Below are 23,366 nucleotides of genomic sequence, written 5' to 3' on the forward strand. Positions count from 1 at the left end.
ACTGTCCGAATAAAGTAAAGAAGATACGAGGGCAGCCATTAAACTAAGACGCCCCACGGTTGTGGAGCATACCGTGGGGTTTCCAACTTCAGGGCATGTAAGGAGAACCTCTGAAGACATTGTCTCCGAGAGGCCTATTATTTGGACTGAATTCAATGGACAGCGGATTCGTTGTTTAACGGACACTGGGTCTCAGGTGGCCACTATGCGTAAAGCATATTTTCAAAGTCATTTTCAAGAGGTTGCTCGTTCCTGGAAGGAACCTACCGTCAAATTGGTAGTGGCTAACCAATTACCTATCCCGGTGGCAGGGGCAGTATGGTTGTCGGTCCGGGCAAGTGGAAAGAACCTCGGCCGAAAGGGGATAATACTGACCACAGGATCTGCAGGTGATGGGCCCATTGTAACTCTGGGCATAAATGTGCTTAAGGAGGTCGGACAGTTCTTGGCTGAGGATTCTGACAGAAATAACTGGACCCGCACCACTTATGACCCAGCCAGCAAGAGCGTCTTTCAACACCTCGTATGAGTCAGTCAAATTCAAAAATTGTCTGTTTCTTCTCAGTATCTTGGTAGAGCGTCTATGCCGTCTGAAGCTACAGTGACATTGCCAGTATGACAGACTGTGCTCACTCTGCCAGTGCTGGCACATGTATCATTAGAGGGTATGGACATTCAGATAGAACCAATAGAAGGGGAAGAAGCACCTTTTGGACTTTTGGTTGCTCACACACTGGCCACCGTGCGTCAGGGTCGAGTACCCATACGTTGTATTAACCTAAGTGGCACAAGCCTACACTTGTTGCCCCGCCAAGACACAGCGCGGGTTTGCATAACGCCAGAGGACCTAACCAGGGCGGATGCTATAGAGTTGGAGCCTGTGGATGGAGAACCATGGACCCTAGAAGTGTCCCTTCACGGGTTAGAAGTCAAAAGTCAAGGCCTCTTAGAGCAAATGGAGGCTAATCTCACTGAGTTCTCGGCTGAACAAGTTAAGCAGATCGAGCAATTTTTACAGCGATACCAGTGGGTTTTTACTCGAGATATTCAACACGAAACACCCAAAGGAAATACGGCTCCCATTTGGGAAAAGTATCAGCAGATCCCACCTCAAATGTACCAGGAGGTGAAAGAACTTTTAGCCCATATGCTGCAGAATGGCGTAATTTGTGAAAGTCAGAGTCCTTGGGCAGCTCCTATTGTGCTAGTTCGAAAAAAAGATGGTACTCTGAGATTTTGCGTAGATTATCGGAAATTGAATGCATGTACTGTGCGAGACTCTTACCCATTACCCCAAATAGAAGAATCTCTATCCGCATTAGGAAGTGCTAAATTATTCTCTTCTCTTGACCTGGCCAGTGGCTATTGGCAGGTCCTAGTAGCTGAGAAAGATCACCCGAAAACTGCCTTTGTTCTTCCTATGGGTTTGTTTGCGTTTAACCGGATGCCGTTCGGGCTGACAAATGCACCAGGAACATTCCAAAGATTGATGGAGAGAAGCTTGGGGTACCTCAACTTCGAAGCTACGTTAATTTAACTGGATGATATAATTATTTATTCATCCATATTCATCTCCACCAACTGGAACAAGTGCTAGAATGACTTCAGAGGCAGGGATTGAAAATCAAGCCTTGTAAGTGTCATCTCTTCGAATGAGAAATTGAATATTTGGGGCACACTGTGTCCAGTGCGAGAGTGTATCCCACTGCTGAGAAAGTAGCTGCAGTGCAGAAGTGGCCCACACCAGTCAACTTAAGAGAGTTGAGAGCATTTCTAGGACTCGCTGGATATTACTGCAGATTTATAAAAGACTTCACTTAGAATTACTGAGGGAAACGGCTGGAGGAGCAAAGCGTTAACCTATTCAGTGGGGAACATGACAAGAAGAGGCATTTCGAGCATTGAAAATGGCACTAACGAACGCCCCAATACTGGTCTATGCCAATTTCTCACAGCCTTTTGTATTGTACACTGATGGAAGTCTACATGGACTGGGATCAGTGTTGGCTCAAGTGCAAGAAGGAAGAGAGCGGGTGATCATGTACGCCAGTCAGTCTGTGACGCCTCTACTCGAAAGCCCTTTTCTTTACCCTGGGAGATGGGGGACTCAGCATCGGGTCCTATGATGGAGACATGGGGTGCGGCCATGGCCCGGACCCGACCCGTGCTCAGGGCCGTCACAATTAAAAGCATGGTGTGGGCTTATCCTGGTTGAGTGGCTGATTCCGACTACGCCACCTGTGACACCTGGTGAAGGCCACCAGCGTCGCTGCAGTCCGCTGAGGCATGGTGGTATAGCGGCCAACGTTGTTACTACTCCCCACAGGTGAAGCAAGGCCTCAGGGCAGAGGGACAGGATGGAGGGGGGTAGTGATAGAGGAGAACGGATGCCGCATCGCGCGGTGTGGCACAGAATAAACAGTCCGTAGGCCATAGGGGTGAACTTCCAAGGCTTTACTCACTTTAGAGATGGCAGAAGGAAGGCGACTCCCTGCTCCCCGCGGAATCCTGCAGTCACCAGAGACGGGGGTACGAAAACCTCAGAGTAAGTCCAGTGTTCAATCGGGACCCTGCACCAGAGTGTTCCTGAACTACAGACCGAATCCTTTCCTGTCCGTGTGTGTGCGAATAGGCCGGGTATCCCTCTGAGCTCCTCTCAGAACAAGGGTACGGGTGGCAGCTCAGCTCCTTCCAATACCCGGTGGGATCGTCAGGGCCTACCGGGCTTTCCCGACCAGGACGTGGAGTATCAAGGTCGGGTGTCGGGGGCAGGTACCCCTCTTGCAGCCGGACTCCCTTTGAATATATCAGCTGGTGAGGACAGGTGGCGTACACTGCTCCGTCTGCATCCTCCCCGGTGATCCATTTGCTATGGAGCCACACTCTTAAGCTCTGGGCCTTCTTGGTCCTGGTCCTTGACTGGGTCGAGACATTCCTTGTCTACAACCTATCCCTCATCCCAAGGCCGGGGCACGCAGGCTGTGTCTCCATCTGATGCAGGCCCACACAGGATCTGCGCTCCGGGAGGGAGGTCACAGTGCCAAGACTTGACTACACTGTCAGTCAAAGAATGATCAAAGACCAGCGAAAGACAGACAGACCACGAACCAAGATGGCTTTTCTATTAAATATGAAATTTAAAGTGTAACTAAATTGTAAGTCCTCCACCCTCACCCACTAACTGGTTCCCCTAACTCTTGGTTCCCCAGTCTCCCTGTAACCAGGAGGGCAGCACCTAGTGCTTACTAGCCCCCTCTGGTGGAGAAATGTGGTGTTGGATGCAAGGTTTGGGTCACGACCATCACACTGTTCTTACCACAGAGGAGGAACACTACACTCCATTAGAGAAGTGCAGCATCCCTGTGGTGGTCGAACCCTCAGGGGTGCCACAGGTCACTTCGGGACTCTGAGAAGAATCCAGATAACTACAGTTTGTTCAAACTGGAGCTACTGGCACTGGTATGGGCCATGACTGAGAAATTTGTGGAGTACTTGTCAGGTTAAGAAATACAAGCGCGGATGGACAATAATCCCTTGGCTCATTTAGAAAATGCAAAGTTGGGTGCATTGGAACAATGGTGAGTCGCAAAGATGTCTAAATATCAGCACAAAATCACTTATCGGTCTAAGGTCCTGAACACCCATGCAGATGCTCTGTCCTGGGTCACTCAGATGGGGCCGAAGAGAGATATAGATGAAGAGCTGGAAGGTGATGAGACTCCGGATTTTCGTCAATTTGCTGCAACTGTAATCGATGCTCAGAACTCCAAAGAAAAGGCAAGGCCCGCTCAAATCCTGGGTCGCTCAAGAGACGAGTGGATACAGTTGCGGCAGTTTGACCCAGAGTTGGTAAAGCTTAGGGAATGGGTCACTCTAGGTCAGAGACCCGACCAGAAGGCTAGAGCTGCTTCACTCCCAACTACCCTACAAATCCTAGGTCAGTGGGAAAGACTCTTCTTGAAGGATAGCTTGCTATGCTGGAAAATCCAGCTACCTTGAGAGTGTGACGTGACCTGGCAGGTATTAGTCCCAGGAACACTAGTAACACAATTAGCCCAGGAGGCTCATGGAAGAGGTGCCCATTTCGGCATGGAGAAGACCTTTCGGTGGTTACAATGACTGGTATATTGGCCCCAACTGTGGCAAGAAATCGAAGAAGTTTGCCGAAAGTGTCGGTAATGTGAGTTGAGCAAGCCTCCTGAACAAAGAGCTCCCATTCAGACCATCCGAACTTCTGCACCATTAGAGGTTATGATGATCGATTATCTGACAATCGGAGCTTCATTCAAAGGCTACGGGCATTGTTTGGTAATGACCGATCACTTCACCAAGTTTGCAGTGGTGACACCTACTAGGGATCAGATGGCAGAAACCGCAGCCAAGGCCATTTGTCAAGATTTAATTTGGATCTATGGGTGTTCGAAGTGGATACATTCTAAGGGGCCTGCTTCCAAGGGCGAGTCATGGATGAGTTATATCATATCTCTGGGATCAGCAGATCTCGAACAACGCCCTGTCACCCCCAGGGAAATGGGGCATGTGAGCGCTTCAACCGAACCTTGTTGTAGATGTTACGGACATTGGAAGAGGACAACAAAATTAAATGGCCTGAGTTCGTGTGGGTGTATAATAATCCCGTTCATGCGACTACTGGTTACACACCCTACACTGTGTTCCAAATTATTATGCAAATAATATTTTCTCAGATTTTCCCAAATTACCTATATGAATTGCAGTCATTGTAATTTTCCAGTCAAATAACTATTAGAGTACAATTGAAAGGTTTTTGTACAAACTGCCTATGATAACAGTATATTTTTAAAAAAATGAAAAACTCAAACTGCACTCAAAATGCATGTTCCAAATTATTATGCACAGCAGAGTTTTCAACCTTTTCATTTTAATAAAGAACAAAAAAATGGTCATTTTTGAAATTATAAGCATTAGCAGGTTATTACAAACTGAAATCAAACAGTTTTCAACTCAAAACTTTATTCTAGGTGATGTTACATTTGCACATAGGACGGCTTGTTCGAAAGAAGCTTTTGAACTCTCTCGTCCATTGAATTTGTCAGATTTTGGATGGTTTCTGCTTTAATTGTTTTGCATGAGGACAGAATACCCTCCCAGAGCTGTTGCTTAGATGTGAACTGCCTCCCGCCATCATAGACACTCCTTTTGATGATGCTCCAGAGGTTGTCAATGGGGTTGAGGTCAGGGGAGCATGGGTACCACACCATAAGTTTGTCCCCTTTTATGCCCATAGCAGCCAGAGATGCAGATGTGTTATGTGCAGCATGAGACGGGGCATTATCATGCATGAAATGATCTCGATGGTCCAGATGGGTGGAGTGGAGGATGGCTGGTTGATGGACACCCCATGCAAACACGGCTACAGCACTAACAAGGAGGAGGTGGAGTAATGTTTTGGGCTGGAATCATGGGGAGAGGGATTGTCGGCCCCTTTAGGATCCCTGAAGGGGTAAAGATGAACTCCATAATGTCTGTGGAGTTTCTCAAACAGCACTTCTTTCCATGGTTCAAGAAGAAGAACCGTGCATTCCGCAGCAAGATCATTTTCATGCATGACCTCAACCCCATTGAGAACCTCTGGAGCATCATCAAAAGGAGTTTCTATGATGGCGGGAGGCAGTTCACATCTAAGCAACAGCTCTGGGAGGGTATTCTGTCCTCATGCAAAACAATTGAAGCAGAAACCATCCAAAACCTGACAAATTCAATGGACGAGAGAGTTCAGAAGCTCCTTTCCAACAAGCGGTCCTATGTGCAAATGTAACATCACCTAGAATAAAGTTTTGAGTTGAAAACTGTTTGATTTCAGTTTGTAATAACCTGCTAATGCTTATAATTTCAAAAATGACCATTTTTTTGTTCTTTATTAAAATGAAAAGGTTGAAAACTCTGCTGTGCATAAAAATTTGGAACATGCATTTTGAGTGCAGTTTGAGTTTTTTTTTTTTTTAAATATACTGTTATCATAGGCAGTTTGTACAAAAACCTTTCAATTGTACTCTAATAGTTATTTGACTGGAAAATTACAATGACTGCAATTCATATAGGTAATTTGGGAAAATCTGAGAAAATATTATTTGCATAATAATTTGGAACACAGTGTATATGCTGATGTTTGGAAGGAATGGACGATTGCTGAGCTGGAGCTAGACTCAGAAGATTCCGGTCCGTACAACAGTCCGAGTACCTGAAATCGAGAACACAGATGGCGGCTTCATACAGTGAGAAAGCTGGTTGCGCAGAAATTTCAGGAAGTAGAGCATACAGGGCGTCCCCCGATTTCAGTGAGCCAGTGATCAGGAGATCGTGTGTTAGTAAGGGCCAAACCGGTTGGGAGTAAGCTAGACCATCCTTGGGAGGCGGTACCATATCGAGTATCCATCCAAATAATTCAGACTACAAGGTTAAGCGTGAAGGGGGTAATGCCACGTCATCTAGGGTGTTGCACTGTAATATGCTACAACCCTGTTCGTCCGAAGCAGAGGACTGTAACAGAATTGAGCCTGCGGAAAAACTAACTGAAGTGCCACACTTGGTGACTCTGGAAGACAAAGAAGAATGGGCTGCAATGCAATTGAGCCCTTCAGACCTGAGTGAGATGCAAAATGGATCAGGAGGCGATTTACAATCTTCACTGCTTGATTTATGAGATACTCCGGAATCACCTTCGCAGGAGGAACCCCACAGAACCGAGCGGGCTAATGCCGGGATCCCTCCTAACCGATATGCTCAAGAGGAGTTTATCTGGTCTCAGATTTAACAGAAAACAGAAGAGTGTGCTCAACTCTTGTCTGAACTTACGCTGCCTTGAAGGAGGCATCTATCTTGCAAAGAATACACTCGACCGGGTACTGGCGATTAAAAAGGAGATAGGAATGTAATAGAAGGAGAAATGTCTTTCGGAGAATCAATGCAGGATGTATGTAATAAGGAGAGAGAGTGCCATCTGGTGAGCATTTCACGTTTGCACGCTGGACCTGGTCAGGTGACCTCCAGCAGAGGATTTCAAAATTTAACGGTCGAGCCTGAGGTGATTTCAGAGTCAGACACAGAAAGAGACGTGACGCAGGCCGGACGCGCTGAAGGAACCAGCGAGAGAGACCGAGGGGAGAGACCTGTAAGGCAAGATGGGTGGCTGCCAGTGAACGAGCGCGGGATTCAGCGCAGCGATTCCTCATGTGTCACGGCTGCGGAAGAGGACTAGGACTTAGATGCGACATTAAGGAAATGTACAAGACCCTTCTACCCACGACGTGGTAAACCGCCCTGATTGACAGGACAAAGAGAGGATAGAAACGAGTCGTGCTGGAGAGATCTTGTCAGCAGAAGCCGACGAGTGTCATCGCTGAACAGGGCTGTCACTTCAACCGCTCCCTCACAGTACTGGGAACAATCGGGTTTAGGGTAGTAGGTTGGAAGGGGGACGGGTGAGGTGGAACAAGCCATACAGGATCTAATTGACTTTGTAAGAAAAAGACTTAAAGGCCTAGCGGGAATAACCAGAGACCCCCGCTAGAGTCATTTGCAGAACCAATGGACTTCAGTACTAATCCCATATTTGGGCTAGATACAGTATTTTAGAGAAGGATTTTATTGTTATTGCTATTGTGATGTGTAGCGCCCCGAGGGTTCGGCCGCTACAGGGGTATTGCATCTCAACCAGAGGTGTGGTATTCCACTCCCGGGTAAGGATGGAGTATGGACAAGGGCTCAGTTAGCTGCACATATAAACACTCCTCATTTCCGGGGGACAGCTCTACGGTGCTCCCATTAGTATGTAGGCACGACTGACTATGTCCCTGGCTGGAGTGGGGAGAGGGGGGGAACCCTAGTGATGTGGGAGCAGATAGGGGCTGGTTCCTGGGCATAGGAAGGAGCTCATTGGTTGCAGGTCACCAGGGCTCAGACACAGAGGAGGAGGTATATAAGGTGGGCACCATCTTAGTTCTAGGGGAGAAGAGAGGATAGAAGAGAGGAAAGAAGAGAGGCTGTGAGACGAAAGTGAGAGTGGAGGAGGAGGGGAGCAGAGGCTCCGCTGGAGTTCTGCTCCACAGCCAGGCCTAGGGACACGGGCCGGGCGAGAAGGAGAGAAGGAAAGGAACAGAACAGAAAGAGAAAGGAACCGAAGAGAAAGGCCCAGGAACACGAAGGAAGAAGGGACCCTAAGGACCCAGGAAATTACCGGTGATGGGTCAGGCAAGGAAAGGGTCACGGATCCCAAGTTGGTGGAGGCAAATAATCCTCAGGCAAGAACCAGAGGTCGTGATCATATATTGGTGCGACCCCTCCCTAAACCTGCTAGGAAGGCACCATATAGGATAGCGGGAAACGGGGCCCACGTTTGCCCACATAAATCTGCGGCAGCTGGACAGAAGTTTGGTCACTGGTGGGGCACGAGCAAGAGAGAGGACAGAAGGGGGTACTGTGCCATGCTCCTGAATTGCCTGGGAGTTGACCGAGCCCCTTACCTGGTGGACGCAGCACGGCTTGGGCAGTCACTACCTGTACAGAAGTGGTTTGGAGTATACGAACTGTGAGTAAAAGACCCTGGACTGCAACACGTTGTCTTTGTGCTTCTTACTTCGCCAGCACCAACGGTACTGGAACTCCCTGCACCATCACCCCCACCATCTACTCTTCGCTGCCCTGAGGCTACACTCCTCCCGTGGGGAGTCGTACTATTCCCTGCTGCACCCACAACACCAGCCTCAGCGGTCTGCACTGCAGCAGCGGTTAGCCCTGACCGCAATCCACGGGTGGTGTAGTCGGACACTGCAAAACATAGTAGACTACCACCGGTCTGACCACCCTGAGCCACGGACCGGGTTGCCACTACTACCCCCATCGTCACACTGAAGCCCGGTTCCGAGTGTCCCACGGCCCAGGGGGCGAGTCAGCTTTGGCGTAGTCGGCAGGATCGTGACCAACCCGCCACAAACGGGTATTGCGTGCCTGAAAAGAGACTGATTCACTGTATTAAAAATGGCGCCCGCCCCAGAAGAACGGACGCCATAATGTGCACTCCAAAAGACATCAGGAAGCCACCTCCCATCGTGGGCCAGGTCCCAGAATGGCGCCAAAGAAGGAGCCCACCCCCAACAGCCATGAGTGCGGCTGTAGAGATGTCCATCAAGGTGGGGGGGCTGCCCCTGAACGTGATTGTCAGCAGATTGCCCCAAGACCACCCCCAATGGGGGTGGAAAGAGAAGAAAACTGCGGGGCCGGGTGTGGTTTGGATCAGTCTCACCGGACCACATCCGGAGATGGAGAGAGGAGCCAGCTCCAGTACTTTGGCGAGGGCCCTGCTACAGGCCGAACCACCATGCAGCTTCACGGAACTGCTAGCACAGCTCCCCAAGGAAGACCCGGAGTATGTGCGGGCTGCGCTGGAGGAGTTGGACCGGAGGATGGTCCGGGCGCAGCGGGACGTAATTGCTGAGTGGAAGGAAGAGATGGCCCGGCGGACCGTGACCCAGCAGCAGGAGGCACCGCCACCACCTAGCAGCACGCCTGCCTCCGAGGGCGGTGAGAGTGGATCGGAGGCTGAGGATGACACCGCGGAGGAGGCCATAGCCGTGGAGGCAGGTAACGGGGAAGTCCTTACCCCGAGTCCAGGGGCCGCAACCCTGTCCCTGTCTCCCGTCACGGCACCCGAAGCCCCGGAAGTCGTAGCTGCCGCCGCACCTCCCCCGCTACCAACTAGGCCCCAGGCCGTAGACGCCACCGGCGAGCCCCGCCCCGCACCGTGCCCTTTAACCCCGGGCGCGACCGGAAGCTGACCACCGCAGGCCTGGTCGCAAGGCCTAGTGCCCCCGGCGCCGATGCCCCGCCAGCGCCTCCTGCCTCTGCTGTGCCACCCCCGGGTGCGACTAGAAGAAGACCACCGTAGGCCTGGTCGCAAGGCCTAGTGCCCCCGGGCGCCGCTGCCCCGTCAGCGCCCTCTGCCTCTGCCGTACCACCCCTGGGCGTGGATCTGTTTGCCCAGCACACCGGTCCGGATGGGCTCCCTTTCATCTGGCCCCCCGGATATGTTAACCCCCGCCTACGGAGAGGCCTGTCCGCGGAGGCCGGAGTCCCACCTGAACCCCTGATACCTGGTCCGGAGCCCATGGAAGTCTCCCAGCCCCCGCTTGAAGACGCGCAGTTTGAGTGGGACCCGACCGGAGAAAATCTAATGGGGTTCACCCAGGAGACACGGGCGGACGCAGCCCGCCTACGGGAGTCCTGTCGCCAACAGTTGGCGATGTTCGAGTGGGAGCAGCGGGAACGGCGTGTCCGGCAAGAGCAGCTACAGGCCCGACGCGCAGAGCAAAAGATGCGAACCCGGCGAGACCCCCGAGCTGCCCGCGGTCCCCGAGCCACCGGGACTGTCATAAAATTTCAAATGGAGCACGGCTGGGGATTCATCTGGGACCTAGACACGATCAGTGATGTGTTCGTGACCCGAAGGGACGTGGAAAGTCACCTGCCGGAGGGTCATCATGGACGGGATTTGCATCCGGGAGACGTGGTGTCCTACACCCGACACCAGGACGTGAAGGGGTGGTACGCCCACCACATTCACAGAGTAGTAGAGGAGGCAGAGCAGTACTACTCAGACCCCGAGTACCAAGAGGACCCGGACGGGTCTGAAGATCTTCACCATGAGGAGCAAGGCGCGGCTGGAGGGTATCACTACCAGTGAACAGTGGCATACCATTGTATATAGTTACCCGACAGAGTACATGGGACTGTTACCTGCTAAAGTTGTCCCCTTCCCCAAGTTACCTGGCTGAGGACTGAGAACAGCCGCCCCTTTTCCTTAACCTGGCTGAGGACTGAGAACAGCCATCCCCTTCCCTACCTGGCCGAGGACTGAGAGCGGCCGTCCCTGTAAATAGTTGCGCTTCCTAAAGCGCCCCCTATTGGTTTTATAAAAGAACTGCAACGTCTACCTCAAGACAAGTTTGCTAGAGTGTTGCACCTTTAAGAAGAATGAACGCCTGGTCGCAAGTTGCACCGCGGCCAGTACCCAAGAATATGTTTTACTTAAAAACGTTTTATATGAAGAGTTTTATATGCTGCTATATGATAATGAGAATGTTTTATATGAAAAAAGAGTTCCGGTAGTATTAACAATGACAAAGAAAAGTGTTTCCCATAAAGGGAATTGAACAATGTCGTCCATTTTCTAATGTGAAAAGCTTTGAAAAAGTTTTGCATGTCTTGTAATCAAATGTCTTTACTCTTTTCCAGCCCGAGGACGTGCTGTGGTTAACCAGGGGGGAATGTAGCACCCCGAGGGTTCGGCCAGTACAGGGGTATTGCACCTCAACCAGAGGTGTGGTATTCCACTCCCAGGTAAGGATGGAGTATGGACCAGGGCTCAGTTAGCTGCACATATATACACTCCTCATTTCTGGGGGACAGCTCTACGGTGCTCCCATTAGTATGCAGGCACGACTGACTATGTCCCTGGCTGGAGTGGGGAGAGGGGAGGGGGGACCCTAGTGATGTGGGAGCAGATAGGGGCTGGTTCCTGGGCATAGGAAGGAGCTCATTGGTTGCAGGTCACCTGGGCTCAGACACAGAGGAGGAGGTATATAGGGTGGGCACCATCTTAGTTCTAGGAGAGCAGAGAGGAGGGAAGAGAGGAGAGAAGAGAGGCTGTGAGGAGAAAGTGAGAGTGGAGGAGGAGGGGAGCAGAGGCTCCGCTGGAGTTCTGCTCCAGAGCCAGGCCTAGGGACATGGGCCGGGCGAGAAGGAATGAAGGAAAGGAACAGAACAGAAAGAGAAAGGAACCGAAGAGAAAGGCCAAGGAACGCGAAGGGAGAAGGGACCCTAAGGACCCAGGAAATTACGGGTGACGGATCAGGCAAGGAAAGGGTACCGGATCCCAAGTTGGTGGAGGCAAATAATCCTCAGCCAAGAACCGGAGGTCGTGATCATATATTGGTGCGACCCCTCGCTAAACCTGCTAGGAAGGCACCATATAGGATAGCGGGAAACGGGGCCCACGTTTGCGCGCATAAATCCGCGGCAGCTGGACAGAAGTTTGGTCACTGGTGGGGCACGAGCCAGAGAGAGGACAGAAGGGGGTTCTGTGCCATGCTCCTAAATTGCCTGGGAGTTGACCGAGCCCCTCACCTGGTGGACGCAGCACGGCTTGGGCAGTCACTACCTGTACAGAAGTGGTTTGGAGTATACGAACTGTGAGTAAAAGACCCTGGACTGCAACACGTTGTCTTTGTGCTTCTTACTTCGCCAGCACTAATGGTAATGGGACTCCCTGCACCATCACCCCCACCATCTACTCCTCGCTGCCCTGAGGCTACACTCCTCCCGTGGGGAGTCGTACTTTTCCCTGCTGCACCCACAACACCAGCCTCAGCGGTCTGCACTGCAGCGGCGGTTCGCCCTGACCGCAATCCACGGGTGGCGTAGTCGGACACTGCAAAACATAGTAGACTACCACCGGTCTGACCAAACTGAGCCACGGACCGGGTTGCCACTACTACCCCCATCGTCACACTGAAGCCCGGTTCCGAGTGTCCCACGGCCCAGGGGGCGAGTCAGATGTATTGTGTGTTATTGCTATTATTATTGCTATTGTGATAGTGTTCTCATTACTAACCCCTGTTGCAATCCCTGTCAGCTTGTTTAGTATATATACATATATAAATTGTTATTTATAGCTATTTGACTGCCCTCATTTTGTGACTCTGTGCGTTGCATTCTGACACCTGCATTACACTATCATTATTAACATTATTACATATTTTAAGATAAATGAGAGGAATCAATGTTCTCTGTTTGGTCACACCCAAAAGCATACAGCATTTGTCCGTTTCTTTATCTGTCTGACAACTAAAGCATTGGTGGTCCAAAATCAGTTATGACAGATCCTTATCATTGGTTGGGGAGATTTTGGAGCCCCCATCCACAGTAGACGGTTGCCTAAGCCCACTGATATGAATGGGGTAGTTATTCGATGGTCTAATGTGTATGGAGGGCTTAACTATTTCTGTTGCACTTATACTTAATTCTTCCTATATTGACCACAGAGTTCTTTCTTGAGTATGACATCTGTCAATTTTCCATATTTTAATTAGCATTTTCCTTGTGGCTTATGGATGTGTGACGTTATTACTTTAGGGACCTCATTAGATATTGATTGATTCCCAGACGACTTGTCCATCTTATATATAAATGATTAGGAACCTTCAAGTACATTTGTACCATTAACATTTTTTGATGTGAGATCTCTTGCTATTTTAGAGAAATAGTTGTACTTTATTGACAAGCCCTCAAGTCATTTATTTGCTTATTAAAAAACTAATTCCTCCATCCCTGTACATAAGAATTCTTTAGAAACCTGTGATTCATATGTTAAAGAACATTTTATAAATTTAAGGTTTAACATGTAAGAGAAACCATGTTTTTTTCTATAATTGTACGCTTGACATTATACTATTGTAATATATCAACTTAATGGAGGAAAAACAAAATGAGCTTCAAAAATTATATGAACTATTTTTTAAAACATTTTGGAACTCAAATATGGTTCATAATGGTAAGTTCTGGAGAGCAGATATACATAATCCTTAGAAATGTCATTGATAACTGGTTATCATGAAACTATTCCATATCTTAACCTTTGTAATAATCAAACTTTTTCATCTTGAAGTCAATGTCAAAGTCCCGCACAGTTGGAGCTCTAATGTCGATGTTGGGACATGAAGAATTGGAAACACACAATGTGACTTTCTTAGATGGTTTCATTCTTTTAGGCATCACTGATGCGCCAGACCTTCAAATCTTCCTTTTTATATTTTTTCTCATGTTTTATCTATTTAATTTATCAGGAAACCTCAGCATTGTTCTTCTTATTATTATTGAACAGTCTCTTTACAAGCCAATGTATTTCTTCTTGGGTAATCTTTCATTTTTGGATATTTTCTACTCAACTACCACGGTGCCCAAGATGCTCTCTGGCTTACTTCTAGGTGACAAGAGGATATCAGTCTTTGGTTGCATAGCTCAACTCTACTTTTTCCACTTTCTGGGCAGCACTGAGGCCCTTCTTCTTTCTTCAATGTCTTACGATAGATATGTTGCCATTTGTAACCCTCTTAGATATCATGTCCTCATGGGCAGAACGTCTTGCATCCAGTTGGCTTCCAGCTGTTGGCTCATTGGTTTTCTATATTCTTTACTGCTGACCATTATTACTTTCAGGTTGCCTTATTGTAACAAAAAGCAAGTTACACATTTCTATTGTGACATAAAACCCGTTATAAAACTGGCTTGTGCAAATACTAAGCAAATTGAACTTCTATTGTCGGGCATTTTTGCTCTTGTGGCTGTCAGTACATTTTTATTAATCACCGTTTCCTATATGTACATCGGAAGCCACATTTTGAAAATTAGAACTAGACAGGCGAGGCGGAAAGCCTTCTTCACTTGTACTTCTCACATCACGGTTGTTTTATTATATTTTGGAACAAACTTGGGAATATATCTGGGTTCAACCACACAGAACTCATTAGAAAAAGACAGAATGAGTGCCATATTGATCACAGTTATTATCCCAGCTGTAAATCCTTTAATTTACACACTGAGAAACAAAGAAGTAAAAAAATCTTTCCAAAGACTTTTGGGTCGAAAACAACATTGTGTAAAATGTTATTAACATTTCTAAAAAAAAAAAAATTTTTAAAAATGTTTACATTTTGGCTCAGTGTTGAACAAATGGATGAAAAGAAAAAAATTAATTTTCCACATTAACTATGATTCGATCACCCTTTTGTTAATAAAATAATGTTTGTAAAAAAGATTGGGAATCTTTAATCGTCAAAGCTATACTTTCAGCATTGGATCTAAATACATATACAATTACATGGATGGAATAATAACAGCTAGATATGAAATAGTATCTTAAGAAAATCACTAGAGAAGCGCCTGGTCCAGCAGGCACATCTTTATTCCAAGGCTGTCAGAAGGGATGCCTCCTACCCACCGATATCCCCAGCTCCTCTTTAATTAAACATCCAAGTGCAATATCACCATTGCATCATGACATGAAATGACAATGTACAAGGATAGCTAAACAAAAGAGGAGCTGGGGATGCTGGCAGGTAGGAGGCTTGCGGTGCTCCTGTCCAGGGGCCATGGAACGTTATTGTGGCCACTAAACCAGGGTCTTGCGAATTGATTTATCTCTAAAGGACACATTTATAGGTATTTTTATATTTAACTAGCATACAAATTGACTAATTTTTATGTACCCACTAGTCACAACAAGGTGTAACTTTCTTTGATAGGACCTTAATTTATCACACTTACCTCTCCTGGGCCAAGGCTTAGAAATCTAAAAGACAAGTAGGATGCACTGCTATTTAAAAACAGCTTTAGACTGATGGGGGGAGTGCTCAGCCATCTAAGAAGGCAGTTGCTACCTTCAAATATATGCTCCATAATATTTGCTTCATTCATCTGCTAGGAGGTGCTAGTCAGAGTTGTTTCTTTTGTTATTTTGGCAGACATTTTTAAATAGGGGCTTACTCCTTAGTTGGCTGAGCGCCACTCGACAAAAATCTAAGACTGTTTTTAAATATCACTGGATAATATGTGTTATTTAAATAGTAGGTCTTAGCCCAGGAGAGGTAAGTCCATAGAGTTAAGGTCCCATCCAGTGTAAAGGTCACAGTTTATGGTTGGTGGGCACAAATGAATTGGCCAATTTGTATGCTAAATACGACAATTTTACAAGTTTAGTCAGTATTTCAGTTTACTTTTCCTATAGTCAATGTTTCTTACATCTTAGTGCATAAAGTTTGCTGCTTAACTCTTAGGTTTGTATATAATACTGTCACAGCAGCTTTCCTCTGTTCAGACTATTAGATGGAGCTGGTCAGTTTTTGTTTCTTTGTCGCATACAATTGAAGGTGGTGGCTGCCTCCATTATTGATTGAGCACTCCTCAAATCAGTCTAAGACTGTTTTTATTTAGTGCTGAATCCTGCCTGCACTTTTTTGTAGACCTTGACTGAGAAGAGTAAGAGCTATTAGATAGCTGTCCATGAATGATGCTTCGGCTGATTGATTGGTCAAGTACCTTCTCAGCCATACACAGCTACGCTGTTTAGATAAATGCTCCTATCAGCTAGTGAAGCAAGGCTGGAATCCAAAGGCTGGGGGAGCAATAATGGGGAACTGTAAGCGGTAATGGAAGTCCCTGGAGATAGCAATAGGAATTGTAGTAAAAAATCTAGAGAAGAGTGGGAACAGTCTGGGTAAGACAGTTCTCAAGGGCTAGAGATTGGAACTAGACTAACAGCAAGACACAATACTCAATACGCAATGAGTGAGTATTCCATGTGGCTTTAAGTAGGCCAAAACAGAAAACAATATGGCTTCCACAGGTTCAGAATATGACTTATTAATAATGGGCGATTACAGAATACAACAGCAGCCTCCTGTGGTAGGGAAGAGAGATGCAGCACAGGGTAATCAAGGTAAACAATAGCAGACAATAGAGGTCAATCCGCAGAAGGACAACAGGAATCTTGACAGCTGCCGGCTTATATCAGCGAGAACAATGTGATTGGCTGTCTGAAATCAAACATGCCTGATCAACATCTCTATCGATGATCAATTGGCCGTCACCCCATGTACAACTGAACCCAATGATTAGACATTAGTCTAATTTGTATAAGGTACTTTAGGAATAGTTACGCCTTCTAATGGCAGGTGGGCAGACTCGAATGGTCAATTTATATGCTAAAAACCTTACTTGTATAAGTGTAGCCTAGGAATATTCTTGTATTGGGCATATTTAGGATGTGACTTCTTTACATGCATCATGAAAACAGGAGTGATCAAAACATGCTAATTAAGGCATTTTGATTTTTCTCTTTACAGCATATAGAATAATTCATTTTATACATTTACAGATCGGATTTCTACAGATTTGCTGATACCAAAAGTATATATTTTTTAAATGTATGTTTGAATAAGTGAGGTGGTTTCAAGATTTAGATTTTTTTACTCTTTTTTAAAAAATTTTCATTCATTATTGCTTTGCTTTTAGACCCCCTTGGACTTATACTATAATCTTCAATATAATAATTTTATATTTTATATTTATATTTATTTTATATAAAGTCTACCTGAGTACCTATTCACAGGAGACTAATGTCAGATTAATTAATTTAAAAAAAATCACAATTTTTATTTGGATATTTAAATATTACAAAAAGGGTTAATAAAAGGAATAAACCTGATATGAGTAAACACATGTCATACAGGATCAATGAAGAATGAATCAAAAGAATAAGCCCACAGTCACAATACGCTAAAGCAAAGTGTAAGTGCAAAATAACCAGATATGTATCTCCATTAATAATTCAGCCAATAGCTAAATCTTTTGTAAGGGCCAACTAAGTATGTCCAAATCAATTCATAGTGTAGTAACTGTGATAGTGAAATGTCATAAGCAGTCGTACTTGCAGCACCTTATATGTCTATCAAACACATAGATGATCTTAGTGCCGTTACCTGGTTTCTTAGATCAAGTGATCTTGACAATTCAATGGCACAACTACTCTTCACACTATTGGAATTTGTGTTAACATATAATAGTTTCATTTTTCATCAGAAAATATATCTACATCTCAAAGTTACGGCAATGGGGGCCTCATGAGCCTCTTCCTATGCTAATCTCTTTTTGGGAGCCTGGGAGAGGGACATTTTTCAAGGGGACAGAATACCTGAAGATGAAAAAATCCATGAATGGATGAGGTACACAGACGACGTGTGGTTCGTTTGGGATGGACCTATAAAGCAACTAGAACAACTGATGATGAGACTAAACAACACTGACTTAATTATCAAACTCACTTATAAATATGGAAGATTTTCTGGATCTCCACATAACTGTACTACCTAGCAGCCACATCCCGATTGATGTGTTCTGAAAAGTGATGTCTACCAACACTCTTCTACATGCAAAATCATCCCATCCATCCAGAAACCATTAGGAGAATTCCTTTTGGGTAATGTTTGAGGATCAAGAAAATCTATATAGAGGAAGATTTCTTAATGAATCAAGCCAAGGACCTAGCCTATTGGTTTGAAGAACTGGGTTATAGTCATAGAAAAATAAAAAACAGCTACAAAAGAGCAACACAATCAGTTAGGGATGATTTGCTTTATGGAAGTGGAAGCAAAAAAACAAAATTCAGAAAAACACGAACAAATGCGCCCAAATACTACATACAAAAACAATGGCCTGAATTGACCGCAATCATCAAGAAACATTGGAAGATTCTACTGATAGATCTCATCCTCAAAACGATTCTACCATCTACTCCCTCGATTGTAGCGAGATGATCTAATATTTTGAAAGATTTATTGATCCATGGCCATTATGTCTCCACCTAAGAGAAAAGAAAAACATCTTCAACAGCTGGATCCTTTCCCTGTGGCCTCTGTAAAGTCTGTAAAAACCTTATTAAATGTAAAACCTTCAGGAATCATTACAGATCAAGAACCTTCGAAATTAGGACATTTTGGAATTGTTCCTCTAAAGGCGTAATCTACCATGCCCAATATCTTTGTGGTAAGATCAATATTAGCCTTACAAACTGGGAACTGAATGGACTGGTTAGAGAGCACATAAGGGCTATAGAAAATTCCTTTACCATTGAAGACAATAGCACCTTAAAACTCTACCAAGACATTTTAAATTACAACATGGTGGAAAATCAGGGGGTGTAAAAATGAAAGCAATTGATCAGATAGTCCAGGGCCCTAGAGGAGGTGATCTGGGGAGAATCTTGGCACAGATGGAGAGTAAGTGGATATACACACTGTGAACCTTATCTCCCCAGGGATTGAACGAAAGCCTGGGTTTTGGGTCTTTTCTTTAAAATGATGGTATCTCGGGTGGTTGTTGTTTTTAAATAATTGTCTCTTTATTGTTTGTTCATTTTTATTCTCTTCTAACTAAGAACTGGATAATATGCCTTGGGAACAGATTTTGAATACTCCTTGAAGCTTTTTGACTGAAGAAGGGTCCAGGGACATCCCTACTTCTGGTTCTTGAAATCAGAACACTGGAGTGACACTCACCAACAGGATTGCCTATATTGATATACATTCCTTTAAGTACGACTGCTTCTGACTACACTATCACAGGGACTACACTATGAATTGATTTAGTCATACTTAGTAGGCCCTTACAAAACATTTAGTTATTGGCTATATTATCATTGTCTGTATTATCAAAGTAGATACATACTCGGTTATTTTGCACTAGCACTTTGCTTTAGCATATTGTGACTTTGGGCTTATTCTTTTGATTCATTCTTCATTGATCCTGTATGGTATGCTTTTACTCATATAAGGTTTTCCCAGTTTATTCCTTTTATTAACCCATTTTGTAATATTTAAATATCTAAATAAAAATTGTGAATTTTTAATGACTTATTCTGGCATATGTGTCTTCTTATCCTGTGATTAGGTTTTCAGGTAGTGTTTATATATTATGTCTTTGAAGAAGTGTGCACCATTATTATTCTGACAGAAGTGTTAAATAATATAACCATTTTTCAGTATATAATAGAAGTGAGGATCTCCTATGAAGACAAGCCTGTAGGGCTGATGGTGTCTTCTAGAAAATTAAAAAGCAGCTATTGGATTCTGTTACCATCACTGCTGTTCCAAGCAGATGCCGGCTGTATAAAATAGCCAGCATCTGACCGATATGGAGCAGGATGAGCTCCTGAGCCCAATCCATACACGCTCACCTTGACTGCGATGTACAGTTACAATAGGGAGTGAAAATTAGTTAAGCAGTACTAAGCAGCAAGGCATGAAACAGATCATAGCTCCCTGAGTACCATTATATATTTAATTATTTTTGTGTCCATAAAAAGGTTGGCCGCTACTTTTTTATTGGAAATTTGTGGTCTCACAAACTACTGTTTTAAAAAACTTGGGCATAACTTCTTTGATATTTTTTATATTCTTTTAATTGTCTTTTTTTTATTAATGACAGATTCATAAAAGGGCAGCACCTCGCACATCAGTCGATCAGCTGTTACCTGGACCAGCAATGGTCAGAAGTTCTTGAATGTTGCCAAAACACAGCAGCACCATCACTTCTATAGTGCACGATGCTGGGTACTGCAGATTTACCTTCCAATAAATGAATATGGGGTCGATGTATTGTACCCGGCTGTGACCATTATAGTTTTGATGAGTTACTGTGTTTTGGCAGAATCCAAGAATTTAAGGCAAGCCATCAATTAAAAAGTAGTGGCAAATCTCTTTTTAAGCTGTGGATGCATTTGAATATAGTAGCAGTGCAGCAAGACCTATGAAGTGACGTTCAATTAGGAATACAAATAATTTAAACAGCTAAGCATTTTACTTTTAATTATAAAATCCATGAATTGCACCCTTCTCCTCGATACCAGACTAAATGACTGCATACTTCACCTGCCCCTCAACACTAGAGATGAGCGGTGTTCGACTAGAACTGTTCGCCAATCTCAAATTCGAGCTGTTTTGGGCGGTGTTCGAGTTGTTCGACGAACCCGAACGATTTGCAAAAAATTCGGCTGTTCGAGGTTATGTTCGATAACTGTTCGTGCACCAAAAGCGTGTCCTGCATGTCTGGCGCTATTTAGAGCACCAATCATGCAGGGATTGTCTGTCACTCACTGTAATGCCACAGCCATGGTGGTTGTGGCATTACAGTGATTGCCCAAATCGATGGGAACAGTGCCAACAGTGAAACATGAAAAGCCGGCAATTCAGCAGCGGCATACACCTGTACCCGACAATTTAGAACCGAAAGAATAGAGCTTCACACATAGATTAGATAGATATAAACATGTCAGCCACATATATACGAAGTACAGTGAAAGTGCTGCTTACTGTACTTGTCATTTAGCGTAAAGGATTTATCAAAAAAAATATTAGTGTTTTCATGCACCGTCTCTTTAAAAAAGCCGGCCGGCAATTCAGCATCTGTACCCAACAATTTAGAATAGAAAGAATAGAGAATCACACATAGATTAGATAGATAGAAACATGTCAGTCACATATATATGAAGTACAGTGACAGTGTTGCTTACTGTACTTGTCATTTAGCGTAAAGGATTTATTAAAAAAAATAATAGTGTTTTCATGCACCGTCTCTTTAAAAAAGCCGGCCGGCAATTCAGCATCTGTACCCGACAATTTATAACAGACAGAATAGAGCTTCACACATAGATTAGATAGATAGAAACATGTCAGTCACATATATATGAAGTACAGTGATAGTGTTGGTTACTGTACTTGTCATTTAGTATTAAAATAAAGGATTTATTATTAAAAAAATTGGCGTGGGGTTCCCCTTAATTTTAGGCTCTAGCGGAGGTTAAGCAGACGGCTGGGGCAGATGTTTGAAGCCTGGGAAGGGGGTAATACCCACGGAGCTTCCCAGGCTACTAATATCAGCCCCCAGCTGAATACATAGCCTTTACTAGCTATTAAAATGGGGGACCCCCCAAAAAAAATGACGTGGGGTCCCCCCTAATTTAATAGCTAGCAAAGGCTAGGCAGACAGCTGGGGGCTGATATTAATAGCCCAGGAAGGGAGCCATGAATATTGGCCCCCTCCCAGGCTAGAAACACCAGCCGTCAGCCGCCCCAGAAATGGCGCATTCATAGGATGCGCCAATTCTGGCACTTAGCCTCGCTCTTCCACGCTGCCCTGGTGCGGTGGCAGGGGGTAATAGGGTTGGGGTTGATGTCAGCTTATAATGCCAGCTGACATCAAGCCCAGGTTAGTAATGGAGAGGCGTCTATAAGACACCCCCATTACTAACCCCATAGTCAAAGTTAAAAAAAACACAAACACCCAGAATAAAGTCCTTTAATTGAAATAAAGACACAATCCTTTATTGTTCTAAATTAAACCATACTTACCGTCACGCCCATTCCAGCTGAAGCCAACGATCTCCTGCAATAAAAGAAAAATAATAAAGCAACCTCATCCTTACCTTTCCATGGTTCCCACGACAGCTTCAGCTCTGCTACATCGAGATGACAGGCTGGACCGCAGCAGAACGCTGCCATCCAGCCTGTCATCCTGCAGACACTGAGAAGCGCAGGCTTGCTTGCGCTGCTCAGCGTCTCTCTGTGACGACATCCAGATGAGCCGAGTTCATGTCCAATGAACTCGGCTCACCTCATGCACGTCACTGACAGCGTGGGAAAATTCTCACGCTGAAGCGGTGAGTGCAGGAGAATTCTCCCACGCTGTCAGTGACGTGCATAAGGTGAGCTCATGTCCAATGAACTCAGCTCACCTCCTGCACGTCACTGACAGCGTGGGAAAATTCTCACGCTGAAGCGCTGAGTGCAGGAGAATTTTCCCACGCTGTCAGTGACGTGCATGAGGTGAGCCGAGTTCATTGGACAATAACTCGGCTCATCTGGATGCCCTCACAGAGAGACACTGTGGAGCGCAAGCAAGCCTGCGCTTCTCAGTGTCTGCGGGATGACAGGATGGATGGCAGCGTTCTGCTGCGGTCCAGCCTGTCATCTCGATGTAGCAGAGCTGAAGCTGTCGTGGGAACCATGGAAAGGTAAGGATGAGGTTGCTTTATTATTTTTCTTTTATTGCAGGAGATCGTTGGCTTCAGCTGGAATGGGCGTGATGGTAAGTATGGTTTAATTTAGAACAATAAAGAATTGTGTGTTTATTTCAATTAAAGGACTTTTTTCTGGGTGTTGTGTTTTTTTTAAATACTTTACTAGAAATTCATGGTGGTCATGTCTAATATTGGCGTGACCCCATGAATTTCGGGCTTAGGGCCAGCTGATAATGCCAAGCTGGCCCTAACCCCTTTATTACCCAGTGAGCCACCGCATCAGGGCCCTGGATGAGTTGGGTACAGCGCCAGAAGATGGCGCTTCTATGAACGCGCCATTTTCCGGGGTGGCTGCGGACTGCAATTTGCAGCGGGGGTGGCCCAGAAAGCTTGGGCCTCCCTGCGCTGCGGATTCCAGCCCCCAGCTGCCTAGTTGTACCTGGCTGGACACAAAAACAGGGCGAAGCCCCACGTCAATTTTCTTTAAATTATTCCATGAAATAATTAAGAAAAAAAGGGCTTCCCTATATTGTTGTGTCCGGCCAGGTACAAATAGGCAGCTGGTGGTTGGGGGCAGCCCGTTCCTGCCTGCTGTACCTGGCTGGACACAAATATAGTGCGAAGCCCCACGTCAATTTTTTTAAAATTATTTCATGAATTTCCTGAAATAATTTAAAAAAATTGAAGTGGGGCTTCGCACTAT

General features: G+C 45.5%; 1 protein-coding gene across 1 annotated transcript; it reads left to right on the forward strand.

Moving 5' to 3' along the window:
• The first annotated feature begins 667 nt into the window (after positions 1–667).
• On the forward strand, positions 668–14,704 carry LOC141155445 (olfactory receptor 12D1-like). The gene is made up of 2 exons (XM_073642310.1): positions 668–1,162; positions 13,700–14,704. The coding sequence occupies exons 1-2, from the start codon at positions 668–670 to the stop codon at positions 14,702–14,704; spliced, it is 1,500 nt and encodes a 499-aa protein (XP_073498411.1).
• Positions 14,705–23,366: the final 8,662 nt, after the last annotated feature.

Source organism: Phyllobates terribilis, unplaced genomic scaffold (genome assembly GCF_046119375.1).
Source record: "Phyllobates terribilis strain yellow unplaced genomic scaffold, ASM4611937v1 Scaffold_7__3_contigs__length_470593459, whole genome shotgun sequence".
NCBI lineage: Eukaryota > Metazoa > Chordata > Amphibia > Anura > Dendrobatidae > Phyllobates > Phyllobates terribilis.

Coding starts and splice junctions, on each gene's coding strand:
- LOC141155445 (XM_073642310.1), top strand. CDS start 668: ATGGACATTCAGATAGAACCAATAGAAGGGGAAGAAGCACCTTTTGGA. Junction 1,163..13,699: donor CCCATATGCTGCAGAATGGC/GTAATTTGTGAA, acceptor TTCATCTTGAAG/TCAATGTCAAAGTCCCGCAC.